The sequence below is a fragment of the Plectropomus leopardus genome, chromosome 14 (genome assembly GCF_026936395.1).
Source record: "Plectropomus leopardus strain MGB_pleo_1.0 chromosome 14, ASM2693639v1, whole genome shotgun sequence".
Taxonomy (NCBI): Eukaryota; Metazoa; Chordata; class Actinopteri; order Perciformes; family Serranidae; genus Plectropomus; species Plectropomus leopardus.
This window is the reverse complement of record NC_142189.1, coordinates 16,542,528-16,556,792: the sequence shown is the minus strand read 5'-3', so window position 1 is coordinate 16,556,792 and position 14,265 is coordinate 16,542,528. Positions and strand designations below refer to the sequence as shown.

Here is a 14,265-nt window from a genome sequence, read left to right as displayed (position 1 = left end):
GTGTCCGTTTTAAAAGGGGGGAGGTGTTGTGAAAGAAAGCGACAGTAAAGCACCCCGACACTGCAGTTTAAAAGTTTCCTTTTTTTTCCTTTTTATTAAATGTGAATTCACATGTTAGTTTGAGCCCATCCATTTCAGAGTATCCGCCTACATACAAAATAGGCATCATTCTGTTATCACATCCTTTTTTTTTTGCAAACGCAACAAATAACACATCTGTGTACATATATTCACAAACTGAAAGGACAGTCGAAGGTGGTAGGTACTTATTTATTAAAAGATGAGTCAAAGACAGATTCACACTTGGAATGTGAAGTAACTACTGCCTAGAACTTCCAACAAAACGTCTTGGCATATAATTAGGTCATATTCCAAAACCTTTTTATCAAACAGACTTCATATGTAAGACCCACATAAAAATAAACAATATCTGCTTTTTTTTAAGTGCAAGAAATAAAAAATACAGGTTTATGGTTAATGTTTTAAAAAAAGAAGGCAGTCTTCAGTTTTAAAATAAAGTTTCATTTCATGAAACAGGACTATGGAATGTTCTTTTTTGCTTGCTTGTTAAACTAATGCCAGACCACCACGTACTTGTATCAGACTATGCCCTTCTGCAGAACTCGTACTTTCCCTAATTTTTCAGATTCAGATTTTGTGTCAGATATGCCTGTTATGTGTCAAATTACATTCAAATTGTGTTGATATAGTATGCATCACACCATGAGGCCATATTATATTGTTTTGTATCAGTTCCAGCTGATTTGTTTATTTTTCTGCCCGGACAGGCTTCAGCATCATAACATGAAATGATGTTGACAGTGCACAAGTCTGTTTTTCCATCACTTGCTACAATTGTTGATGGTCTGAATCTTAAGAGTATATATTGCACAAAAAAATGAGAGGGGGGAAAAACAGTATGTGCCATAAAAAATACCAAAATCCAGTTTCACACCTGCGATTGGGACCCATCCACATATCACGAGTATGATATACATAAACTCCTAACTTTACTATATTACAGTACATATACAATCTTGAAACTAGTTCCAGCTCTGAGGTATGTGTTCCCCATGATGCCATTGTATCGTCTACAAATACTCAACAAATCTGCTCTACAACTGTACAAAACCTAGTTTGAAATCACAAGGCATTTTTGATGCAAGTTTTAATTTAACTTAATCCTTAAAACCAGGACTCCCTTGCATGCTAAAAACAAATGATAAAGGGAAGAAGTGCCTGAAACTCACTGAAAGCACAGTAAGAACATTCCCTTTTAACTGTACAAAAATATGCCTGAAAATATCTTACTTTTCTTTTAAAAAGATGAGGTCTGTTATGTATCAAAATGTTTTCCTCCACACCTGTATTCTGCAGAGGTTTAGGCTGCTTAATTTACCAAAACCAGGAGGTAAACTGAATCAGTTACAAAAGAAACAAACATTTGCGGCATTTAGAAATTACATAAACCGTTGTAAAGTAACATCCTGAACAATTGTCAGTTCACAGATTTGCTTTGAGTCAGTCCACAGTCCGTATCAGCTCCCTGCAGTTTTTTAATGTTTTTAAGAGGATAAGATGCATAGAAGTTCACGTTATTTTTCCCTTTTGTGGTCCGTTTAAGCTGAAAAGTAAATGCAGACCTACTTGGGGGGAAAAAATCCATAAAACCCTGTCATGCTGCCAGAAAAAAAACGTCTGCAGACTTTTTTTTTTTTTTTGCTACCAGCTTCATAAGCATCTCATTCCTCAAACCTCACCTCCTGGTCCTCCACCTCCCTCCACGAGGACCCTTCAGAAAACCCACAGGAGGCAGGGCTAGGGACAACTTGACCAGGACACATATATAATTTACTTTCTCCCTTCTCTGTTATTACTAGAGGAACTTTTTTTCTCAATTCTCAGTATGTGAAGACCAGGTCGGAAAAGTTCGCCTCCAGCCAGTCCCCGGCAATCATCTCACTGAGTTCTGGCGTGCAATAGTCTGGGAATTCAAAGTGAGAGCCCAGGCTGCCCTCACTGAACGAGTCCAGGTCCTTATCCACAAGAGACAGGGAGAGGTTTCCTGAATTGGGGTTGCCCAGCTCCGAGCCTGGAGCGCTGGGGGCGAAATTTAAACTAAAGTCAAACAGCAAATCGTCCGCGTCCTCGCCGGAAGAGGAGCTGCTGCTGCTGGAGGAGGAGGAGGATGTGGAGACCGACCTGGAGGATGCTGGTGAGACAGAAGCAGCGTGCAATGTGCTCTGCTTGGTAATGTTTTTGATATTGTAAAACAGTCTGTTGTTGCTCCGCACTTCTTCGTACATGCTCGTGCCCTCGGACTCGGCCGAGGAGCTCAAAGTTGGGCTCGCGGGAACTTTGGCTACATTGTACGGCCTCAGGCGCTCCTCGTCCCCCGCCGCCTTAATCCCCATCCGGTAGTCCTCTTCGTACTCGTCGTCGTCGTCCTCGTCGGTGAGCTCACTTTTCACAGTCTTTGTAACTTTTAAGCTGGGAAACACACAGTCCTCGTTGTAACCGTGCGAGGACTTGGATGCGCTCTTAGTCTTTATCTTTGAACACTTCTTGCTGGGAGTCTTTGCAATTTTAGCGCACTTCTCCGGAGACGGTGCTGATGATTTTGAACTGTCGAGCTTTGGTTTTTTCTTCGGTCTGTACTTGTAGTCGGGGTAGTCGGCCATGTGTTTTAGCCGCAGCCTCTCGGCTTCTCGGATGAACGGGATCTTTTCGCTGTCCTTGAGCATCTTCCACCTCTTCCCCAGGCGCTTTGAAATCTCCGCGTTGTGCATGTCCGGTGACTGCTCCATGATCTTTCTCCTCTCGATTTTGGACCACACCATAAAGGCATTCATGGGTCTCTTGATGTGACCGGTGGCCGTCTTGCACCAGTCCGGGTTTATCGGCACGGGGCTGCATGCCATAAATTCACTCTCCTCAGAATCCGTAGCCTCCCTGGACATGCTCCCGTCCGTCTCGCTGTTGTCTGTGTGCTGCACCATTGTCCTCCGTTTTTCCAACAAGTCACTTTGTGTCCGGACGCACAGTGTCTATCAGCCCTCCTCTCTGTGCCCCAAGACGCCTCGGCTCTTGTGTTTTGCGTCCACGTCCACTGCGTAAGTCTCAAGCTCTGCACTCTTTTTCCAGAGTTACAAACTGCCTTCTTAACTAGTTATCAGCTTTTTCATGTCCCCTGCGTCACGCGCAACCATCCAATCAGGTCCCTTCCACTCCGCCCCGCAGACTCCATCCAAGACTCCCCTTAACCCTTTTTATTCCTCCCTCCCGAGCTCTCATTGGAGTGGAGGTGGGGATTTGTGGTACACAGTGTCTGGGGCAACACGCCGGGCGAGACAGGCATATTAAACACACAGTTAGCACTCTGCGCTCCTGAGACGCGCATCCACGCTCCAAAGCGCACATGAGGTCCCTTATTTTAAAACTAAAGAGAGAAAATGTGTCAAAGAAGAGGTTATTCTCCAGACAGACAGCCACTCTTTACAGATGTGTCTGGAGGAAAAGATTCAGGCTATGCGATTATTTGCTTTTTTCCTCCCTCAGGTTGGATACTGAAGGTGGCGCTTGGACACTGTTGCAGGCGCGTGGATGCGTCGCTGCCTGCTGTAGAAGGATGCATCACAGCAGCTGGTAATGGCTTTAGAGGAAGACTCGATCATTGACTTTTAGTACAACCTCGTGTATTTCAGAGATTTCTCAAAGTGGAAAAGTGATATCACATTTTTTTCTTTTGCTTTTTTCGCTTTTTTTCCCCCTGTTAGTTTCCATGTCTGCATTTGAATGAAGGAAATAGGTCAGTAGCACACTCTGCTCTAGAGATCTTGTTTGTGGTGTTTGAGCACCCAAAACACATCTGCAGCATCACATAGCCCCGTACTGATAAGAATTTATATCAGTGTATATAATTGTAATAACAGATCCCTATAAAAAGCAACAATAAAAACCCAGGATCCCAAAGCAGAAACACATGCTATGATTTCTTATCCATCTGGATTAATGCTCATGTAGCACAGTCTAAAGCATGCAAGCAAAGCAATAACACTCATTCAGATGGCAACATTTGGCAGTGCAGCCCCATACAGCCAGGCATGGATAGAAGGCTCCCTGCTGAGTTTGCTGTGTCAAGAGGCAGTGCAGCATCTATAGCTGGCGTCTCCTGCAACCCCCTCCACCCTCCTTCCTCCCCCTGGCTCTGGGTGGTAGCCAGCAGCGCTATTGGAGGCTGGGGCGATAAGGCATCCTGCTTTTTTCTCTCTGCTTCGTCCCCTAGAGGGCAATCACTTACCCTTTTGAAACCCTCCCCCCACCAAGACACCGTATTTTCCCCAGCTGGGGCTTAAGAAGTGTCTCTACTGATACAGAGAGAGAAGCGGCTGGAAAGGCAGAGAGAGGATAGCAGGGAGAAAAGAAAGAGAAAAAGGGGCACACGGGGGAAAAGACGAAGGCTAAGGAGACTGAAGGCGGTTTGAGGGAGAGAGACGCTGAGCGACAGAGGGGCTCTTGCCTTTTCCAACCTCTCGGAGCAGAGAGGCAACCCCCTGCCTGTCTCTCTCTCTCTCTCAGACAGAGATAGGGCTGAAATGCTTTATCATGACCACCCTGTGCTGATTAAGCCTTATCAGATATATGTGTCGGAGCAGCAGTCTCAGGAGGTTGGCGCATGCACATGCATGTTTTACTGTCAGGCTGGGGTTTTTTCCCTGATGGATTCATTTGAGTGGTATTTGATCTTCTGATCAGTGCAGATGTGGAGAGAGGTTATTTCAAATGAACTGATAAGATGGTGCCATATATATTAAGATTTTGCAAGCACTTATTTGCTCTGTATATGTCTTGAATTCTAGGAAATTGTCAATGTATACAGCACATGAAAGTCTGATATTCCACCATGGAAAATGAGAGCCAAATAAGAAGGGAAAGGAGGCTTATTCCTTCATAAAATAACACAAAATATATCGATCAGGTGTATCAAAATGATAGTTACCTGCATTATGATACTTCTTTTGCAATTCGCCCCTTGTTTATACATATCTAGCCTGCTCCAGCCTTATCTCTTCATTTGATGGTTTCATACTGGACATGAATCACAAGACCGCTTAATGATGAGCATGCAGGGTGGCTGTCCTGCTCATTAGCATGGCTCATTATTGGCTGTGAATGAGGTGCTGGTGTCAGCCCATACAGCCTATGAGTCATCTCAGGGAGGGTCTCATCACCATGTCTGCCTCACACAGATGCAGCAGTAATATTCCCCCTCTCCCCTCCCTCTCCCCTCCCACACAACCCCAACTGCCTCATTCACTGATCAGAGTCGAGGCGAGAGAGAGAGAGTTGCAGGATACTGAAACATGTTGTTTTGTCATTTTCAGTCTTACTCTAGAGATTACATATGATTAAACAGTGAAAATCCAGAGAGCTGCATTATTACTGTGTGATTTCTAATACCAAACACTTTCCAATACCCCAAAGGCAGATGTTTTAATGCTTATTTGCTGCTTTTTTCGTGTCAGGGGAGAGGACATTTTACTCCAGAGCGATGGAGTGTTGAATTAAGCGGTGGTTTTCATGTACGAACACTGAAAGAGGGTTTCAGGAGAAACAATTCCCTTTGCATTGCTTATCTAAAAGCCCCCCAAAGCAGCTGCTGCTCTCACAAAGGGCCAGTGAAGCGTTAGATCAATACTAACCCTGGCTAGAGGCTATCTGATGCTCAAAATGCATGGATCCATCTCCTCTGCATAGCCCCGAGACAGGTGTGGACTTCTGGAAGCCACTATCTGATGGCTTCACAATGGCTGAAGTGGGGTGGGAGGGGGTGCGGGGGCTAAAAGTGGGTGGTGAGGAAAAGGGGGTTGTTTTGGTTGCGCATAAAAAAAGGCAAATGAACTTTTCACTTGATAGACACAATCTTGAGTATCCTGTGTCCTCAGGTCAGAGTGTTTATTGCAGTGAATTGGGTGTTTTTCTTGCCCATATAGTGGAGTCACTTCATGGTAATCTAGTGCCTCGCACTGAATTTATTTGACGAGTCCCAGCAGTTTGCTTGTAGTATAAGGTAAAGCACCACTTACTGTAAAAGCTGACGTGTTGATTTAACTTTAAAAAAATCTAAGAAACTGATTGCCTTGAAAAATGTAAGTAGATATAGCTATTAGTCTTAATTTATGTTAACTTAATTGCTAAGTTTGATTAAAATGTGGTCATATCTACTTAATTTTGCAACGTTGTTGCAACTTAACTCTGACAATTATAAATAAATCAATCTTTCCAAGTTTTAGCAAATTCAGTAAACCAAGTTTATTGCGCTATATAGTATCTGTATTCTGCTGGTTGCAAACTAGTTAAACATATTTGTATTTTCTTAAACATGTTCACAAAACAGAACTCACAGATCTCCTAACTTCATCATTGGCAAAATCCTCTTTGTCATGATCAAGTTAAGCCAGACTAACTTGTTTTAATGAAGATGCTAATACTTAAAAAGAACAAGGTCATTTTAATTGTTGTTTTTAAGTTTTGACAACTTCACAAAATGAAATACATCCAGCTAAATTTTAAGTTAGCTTAACATTTACATATAAAGTAACCATAAATTACTGTAGGATTAATGGTTATATTTACTTTTCTTTTCCAAGGCAATTGATTTTCAAGATCAACTTGTCAGATTTTACAGTGTTACGTCTTCAACATACAGACTAAGTCCTCTGAAACCCAATATCAGCTCATGAATCTGAAGATTTATACTCTGTAAGCTCTATTTTGCAACCCTTCGTTGTCTTGACTCCTGAGTTGATACTAAAATGAGCCATGTCAGCTGGCCCAGAATTTGTTTCGCTGGCCCGCCTGTCGCTCCAGCCTCATTCCACAGAGATCACGCTCTCTTCCTCTCTCTCCCGAGATAAGAAGAGCTTTGACAATAAGGAGGATTTCACAGCAGTTTGGAGGTTGTTGTTTTGCCACTTAAGTGTTTGTTGCCTGCGAGGCCTTTTTTTATGCCCCCGTTGTTGCTTTACATTCTCGACTCAATGCAAATGTATCTCCAGGGTGTCAGGTTGTTTGTTGACCTCCTTGATGTGGCCTCTGTCTCTCAAGGTCTGATGCTTAGCGGATACTTGAGACTGGAGTATCTTGTCGCGAATGTAAACAGCTGATGCTTGAGTACTATGCTGGAATGTTTGTCATGCAGACACACAAATACAATCAGAGGCGTGAAGCTGGTGCCCAGTGTACTCCTGTACTTGCAACAGTCCTCAACTTACAAAAACACAACTGGGAGTTTAGTCCATTCAAGCACTGTATTAAGTATTAAGCAACATTACATGCTGCTTTAGAATGTTGTAATAATAATAATCCAATAAAAAAATGTCAGTCAGAACTCTCCCAGTTTGGAGAAGCAGGCCGGAGTCCAACACAGGAGCTAAACTATGTACTGCTGTGGACAACAACTAAATGTATTTTAGCCACATAAAATAGTCTTACCTGAAAAAAACAAGTGTACACTATATTCAGAATATTTTCTCTGCTTCACCTTGATGGTGCCGCAAGAGTGGCAGCTGGTTGCAGGAGCGCCGCCCCTCGTATATGCCCATATATCTATATCTCTCTCATATATATGTACAAGTGGAAGGTGTATATTCTGTAAATAGTCTTTTGTGTATAGCCCTGCCCATTTAGTACTTTATATTTTATAGTTGGTATATTTGTATATTTATAAATTCTGATAGGTACATACACATTTTCTATTTCTTAGCTTAATTTTATAAGTATCCTACTGTCACTTGCTCCTTCCTATCTGTACTGCTTGAGCTGCTGTGACAAGTGAATTTCCCCAGTGTAGGATCAATAAAGTTTTATCTTATCTTATCTTATCTTAATGTCAAACAGTGATGTCCAACGTGAAATGAAGCCTTTATATCACTCCCCTCGAAGCCTGACTACTTTGAGAAAAACAGTGATTTAACATCACTGAACACAAGTGTTGCTTGTCTACTGCTGCCTTAAACAGGTATTTTGTTTGTGTTATTGATTGACTTTGATTAGTTCTGATAAGCCAAAGTCACACAATCACACAAAATACCGAAATGATATAAACAGGGATAGACCAGAAGCTCCCGTGTTCAGCTAGAAAAAATACTGTTTTTGGTAATGGAGTCTGGTGGCTCTGACTGTTGGGGTTGTCTGATAGAAAGCTGTGAAAATACTCTCAATGTAGTGCACACTTAAATTGTTTGAGATCTTTTTTGAGGTGGGACTTTTTTAAGGTGGCCAAAATAAGTTTTGCTGCTACCTGCCATCCACAGCAGTACATTGCTTTGATTTTGTGTCAACACCCCTACCCATGTCTCCAAATGATCTATTGCATGTTATACACCAATTGTGGATAAGTACCCCATACAACCCCACTTCAAAATATGCCTTAAAGTACATTTACCTGATAATACTACTTTCTCTGAACACGTCTTCCACCACTGACAATACAACCAACTTTAACAACTTCTCCAATGAATTACCCCCCCCCAACTCCAGCATGCATTAAACCCCGAGGGGGACTATAAACTTAGAGTGTAGCCTATGTGAGACAAGAGGACCAGCGTGGGTGCAGGACTCAAGTAAGTTTGTAACTGAATACTTTGTCACTTGGGCAATTATTGCACTGAGGATCGTGAGATATGACAATGAGACATTTTATTAGCTGGCTACACATAAACAGTCTTTACACAGGTGACAACTGTTTGAATTTTATACAAAAGCGTGAAGAGTTTCCTGTCTTACTTCTCTCTCTCTCTCTCTAAACTGTGCAGATGCTGCCCCACAAAGTAATGGGAATCCACAATGGCCTGAAGGAGATGACATCATCCTAGAGCAACTCAGGCTTTCACAGTACAGTATGTTCTACAGTAATCATATTGCCATGTCATTCCCCATAAGCTCTGGCCATTTAAATCCTTTAATTATATACCAACAGCAGTGAAGCGGTGTTTACTGTAAGAGTCCAGTGTACCTAGTTTTCTATTGTACACTGTAGCTTGTGTTAATAAACTTGTGTGGAGGAAGAACCCTCCAGGCGCTCACAGCCACTGTAATGAGAGTGTGTTTAGTCTGGAGACTGTGTAGGACTAATGCTGATGGATTGTATGGCTGCAGGTCAGGTCTTGCACTCACACACACACGGGTGGAGAGACTGTGGAGAGGGCAAGGGAAAGTTACATCCATAATATTATAAAACATAATGTGTGTCAGTCCAACGTAAAGTTATCACTACCGTGGTCATACAAGCCAGATAAAAACTATACATCATTACAGCCTAAATACAAAATGAGGACATTGTTTACAGTTGCAGTACTTTTTGGTGGTGGAGTGTGTATATACATCAATAAAATGTAGTTGTTGTAATCAGAGATATAGCCAGAAACACTATCTATCTTATAGAAATAGATCTGTTTATCATGTTTCACTCAGCAGATTTCTAAGAAGTCCGGGACGGTTCCCACTGAAGCCATGAGGCTCTGCCTTCCTGTCGACCAGCTCAGACTTGCCCACTAAAGAGATAAGATAGTGTTGACTACAGGCCACTCTGTGCACAGACCAGTGAGGGGCCTCTGCTGTGCTTAAAGGGCAAGAATACTCCATTAAAACTGCTTGTCAGATGGTCAAATAGCTTCAGAAACTCTCTTCTCCCACTGTTATTACTTTTGGCAGTTCTTTTAGATTTAGTCTGTCTTTAAATTAAAATGCTTATTAGTTTTTTATCCTTAATGATTTTAGTCTTGAGACCATAAACGCCACATTTGAGATCAGTACGATTTGCACCCAGGTTAACTGTAAACTTTATCTTTTAACCTCTCCATCCTCAAATCTTTTTAAATCTGCAACATTAGTTGGGAGGTTTAAATTTATGTCCTGTCATAGAGTCTGTGACTGAAACTGGACTGTCAGCTCAGTCAGAGAAAACTCAGCTGAATTGTTTACATACAGTACAAATCTCAAGTCTCGTACCTGCCTGTCAATCAGCAATCAAAACATAAACCTTCACTAGACAGTGCGGATCTGAGTGGAGTCCTGTGGGGATCAACAGATGTAAAGTCCGGTTGGCCACAGCTCCAATATCCACAGTCTGACACAAACAGCTGCTAATTTACTGCCAAATTACAGCTCAAAAATCATGCTAGCAGCTAATCCTGCTTCAGTGTGAGTGTTTTGCAAGTTAGCAAAGAATTGTGGTGCTGACGGTTTACCGGCGTTCACCATTAGTGCTCCAATCTCATACCACTCACATGGCATTAGAAAAAAAATCAAAACACAAACACAGCTATTCTTGCCATCCTAGCTTAATGAAATTAGTTATTAATCAGCTCTTCTCTTGTCTCATTTTGAATGTCCAATAGCCCAGCACTAACATTTGAGTCCCATCTCTTTAACAAAAATGAAACATACCTTTTGTAATAGTTTTAATTATCAGTTTCATGTTCACAACCCACAATCTGACTTATTTTTCTTTCTTGGTGCAACTATTTCTGTCAGTTTTATTGTGCCTAGAACAACACAATGAATGTCTCCCAAGAGACCTGATCTTAAAATCTGTATAGTTATCCCCATATTTAAACAATACTGTGTCTCCCCCCTCTTTATGATAGCTTCCATTTCACAAGTGTGGCCATTTGGATCAGAGTAAAAAAAGCGTAAATTTAAACATGGTCGGTCAACACGTCCTGCAACAATGTGTTCTCATATATTGTTTCATATGATACCTAACGAATTAGCATCTGACAAATGATGTTACGTACTTAATGTAGAGTTATGTGGCTTAAATTAAGGAAAAGAAACATGGCAGCAACGTACCTTAAAATAGCTGTTCAGTTGGTTTCAAACAGGACAACAACACCAGTCTCCTGGGGAAAGTCCTATGCTGGTTTGACCCATCCATGACCGCAACCTTCATCCTTACACAGACTTTTGGTCTTCCTGCTACTTCATTCTAACTCTACCAACAGTCTTGCTGATTATATGGTATTTAGAGGACTTACTGGTTTATGATTACATGCTTTGTGTATGAATTGTGGTGCATTACTTTTCCTATGTATACATAAGAACAGTGCACGAGAACAGCCTGCCTGCAAACCCCTTCTTTTCTACTTTAACTGGCCCTTAAGTCACCCTTAGTCACATCCTGTGCTGTGAAGTTTTACTAGTTTATGATCTTTGCAACACCAGCTGAATGTGACAGTTCAAAGCAGCATGTCAAATTGAGAGCCCATGCCCTGTGGACAGATACCAGGAAGCATTGTGCTAGGTCTTTAAGTTTTTTTAATTAGCAGGTAGGGTAACCAAGACTTAACGTCAGGGATTGTTAGTTTTATTTTACTCTTAATGGCCTCCTTATTCTTGTTTTATTGATATTTCAGGTTAATTAATTACTGTAAACTGTCTTAAAGTAAAATAATGATTGTGCGACCTAACTCAGGATCTAGTGTGCCCATCACACATTAAGCTCTTGGCATGATCACACTTATTTTATTGCCATTAACATATGACATGTTATTATGTTACAGAAAAACCAGAGGCATGCAATTTTCCCTAAGAGCAGGTTTTATCCTTTAACTGAAACTAAATGTAACACCAAGAGTCTATATTATACAAATGAATGGAAGAATACTATGGCATGCTTGTCAGTCATCCCTTGTGTATTACTTTTTCTGCAGTTGAATGAAAGGGATTTAGTCACAAGCTCTGACATGGTCAGGCAAAAACAGCATTGCGAAAATAATCAGCCACTATCAATCAGTCTTTAACCTTGAAAACAAAAACAAGAAGAAATGGAACCCATGCGGAGACAAACACCTGAAGCAAATCTGAGCATTCACTCTTGTTTGAACAGTGACCAGATAAGATAGCTCAAAGTTATCAGCACAAGATGAATTCCCAGAGGAACCCCGAGGAGGGCTTTCATCAATGTAGCGGGAGGGAGAAAATCAATCCCTCAAACCACATAGAGTGACAAATAACCACCTAAAACTGAAGCAAAATTAGAATCTACCCTCAACAGCTTTCCTCAGTCAAAAACCAGTGAGTGTAAAAAGATGTAAAGGACTGCTATCCCTGCACGATGATAAAAAACAACAAGTAAACACTGTGCAACTTTGTAAACACAATCATAATCATGTGGGCAAGAATGAAAACAGTTTTTTTCCAGTTCTGGGGCCAACTCTGGTGATCACACCATTCTCAAAGCAGCCTTTTGCCAATTTTCCACACTCATTCATCACATCCATTCATTCATTTTGACATAAAAAACAGAACTGGCTAATATTAGAGAAAGTATTGTCTTGTATGTACATTTGAACTCCTTTAAATACCAACAACAGTCTACAGAGAAGGTCATTTCAATATCAACCTTTATATGCCAGCTGAATTGCAAGTAAAGTTTTTCCCTCAAAGGTATTTATGTTGCGAGTGTATGTCTGGAGAGACCAATGGCGCCACAGAAAAGGAAAAAACTTCAATAGACTCTGGTGACTTCCTTTTTACTTTGCATTACATATGCACATATAGACTGGTATTTTCCCCAGCATCCCATCCATATCAGAGCCTCAGTATGTCCTCTCCATACACTGACTCACTGCCCTTTCCTTCATGTCTCTTAAGGATTTCTTAGACAGGCTTCAAGAAAGATTTTCATAAATGTCCTCCTTTGCAAATCCTCCACAACCCTCTGTATGCGCTGAGAGCTATCTCTATCTTAACAGTAAAGGTCATTGGAGGAGACTCAGGGATATGGAAAGGCTAAGCTGTGTGCATGGGAGAGTGTTTAACAACTATCTAGAAATCAATAATAGAAGGTTTGGTAATGAGTGTGTCAAATCACAGTCACAGACTAACTCAGGTGTGGCGAAGCTCGATGCTTTCATCAGACTCTGATCTCTTATGCCAGCCAAACACCAAACAACTTTTCAAGTGATTTTACTGTCTCAGACAAATTTCCAATATGAGAAAAAAAAAATCACGAGAGTTTTACCTCAGTTGGTGCATAATCCCAGGATCTTGATCGTTTGGTGTAAGATGGTCAAACAGCTCAGTCTTTTTCACATCTTGCTCTTCTGAAATGAAAAAACAAAACAAAAACATGTCTCAGTCAGTTTTGTCTTGGCTCGTGCAAATAGTGAAGAATATGTGAGCTTTCTCGAGCACCAAACAAGAAGCAACAAACAAACAAAAGTGAACAAGAGTTTGGTCAGTTTGGCGTATAAGTTGGCACCTATTCTAGTGAGAAAAAGTCTTCTTCTAAAGTAGCTCGGCTGACAGACGAAGGCTGGTAGCAAGTTAAGGCGACAAAATCTAAAATGTAAAATTTGTTTGTAAGTGCATTTTATTTTTATGGATGTTGATGCCGAACTGATAAGAATACAGTCACCACATGCTGTCTCTAATCTTCTGTTTCTGCAGTTTTGTGTTTTTGCACGTAATGATGTGTTTACACTGAATGTGATGTTAGTGTTTATTACTACTATTACATACTAAGTCAATGCAAAGATGCAAAACTTCTTGCTATTTGCATGTTTACATCAGTTGATTTTTTTTAATTTGAGCAAGAAATGATGCTGTGTCACAAAAACTTATCAGCATTGAACCAGGAATGGAGGGCAAGTATTGTGGCTGGTCTGTGAGCATGTGGAGCTCTTCCAGTCAAAAAAGAAGAAAATTAGAAAACGAGGCCAAAGGACTACATGTTAAGTTCTGAACATACATATTTCTGACTTCTATAATGTATTTTGTTGAGTTGCTTCTCAGCAAAATGCTCTGAATAATTTCAGTCTTTTATTGTGAAAGTGAACAATGGAAAGCGAGAAGCGGTAATGTGCTGCCCTGATAGTTTGTAAAATAATAAAGTGCTGCTGTCTTAGTTCATCCTGAGCACGGAGCCTCCGTGTTTACTGTGTTCACATCACTTTATTTCAGCTATCATTGCTACTAAGTTACTCCTTTGCTGATTTCCCCAGTTAGCACAACTGTTAGGACAGCTGTCAGGAGCGAATATTTGCCAGCTGAAAAATACCCTTTTCCAAAAACACTCCAGCGAGTAAGCAGGATGGGAAATAACCTCCAAAGGAATCTAGTCTAGATCTCCACTAAAAAAAGGCACATTGTCTTTAGATGTGAGAGGGTGTCAGACTTTACATAAGATAAGACTTTATTTTTAATATCACACCAGGGAAATTCACACATTACAGCAGCTCAAGAATCAGAAGTAAGAGA

The 14,265-nt window shown here is 41.1% G+C and overlaps 1 protein-coding gene and 1 long non-coding RNA gene across 2 annotated transcripts in view; both read right to left on the bottom strand.

Moving 5' to 3' along the window:
* Positions 1-249: 249 nt before the first annotated feature.
* On the bottom strand, positions 250-3,163 carry sox11a (SRY-box transcription factor 11a). The gene has a single exon (XM_042501394.2). It carries the CDS (start codon positions 2,997-2,999, stop codon positions 1,902-1,904), a length of 1,098 nt encoding a protein of 365 aa, XP_042357328.1. The 5' UTR covers positions 3,000-3,163; the 3' UTR covers positions 250-1,901.
* Positions 3,164-12,788: 9,625 nt separating this feature from the next.
* The window catches only part of LOC148187448 (uncharacterized), a 199,876-nt gene continuing 198,399 nt past the window's right edge, over positions 12,789-14,265 (bottom strand). Inside the window, exon 5 of the long non-coding RNA XR_015778798.1 lies at positions 12,789-13,109. This is a non-coding gene — a long non-coding RNA (uncharacterized LOC148187448). The remainder of the gene's footprint in view (positions 13,110-14,265) is intronic.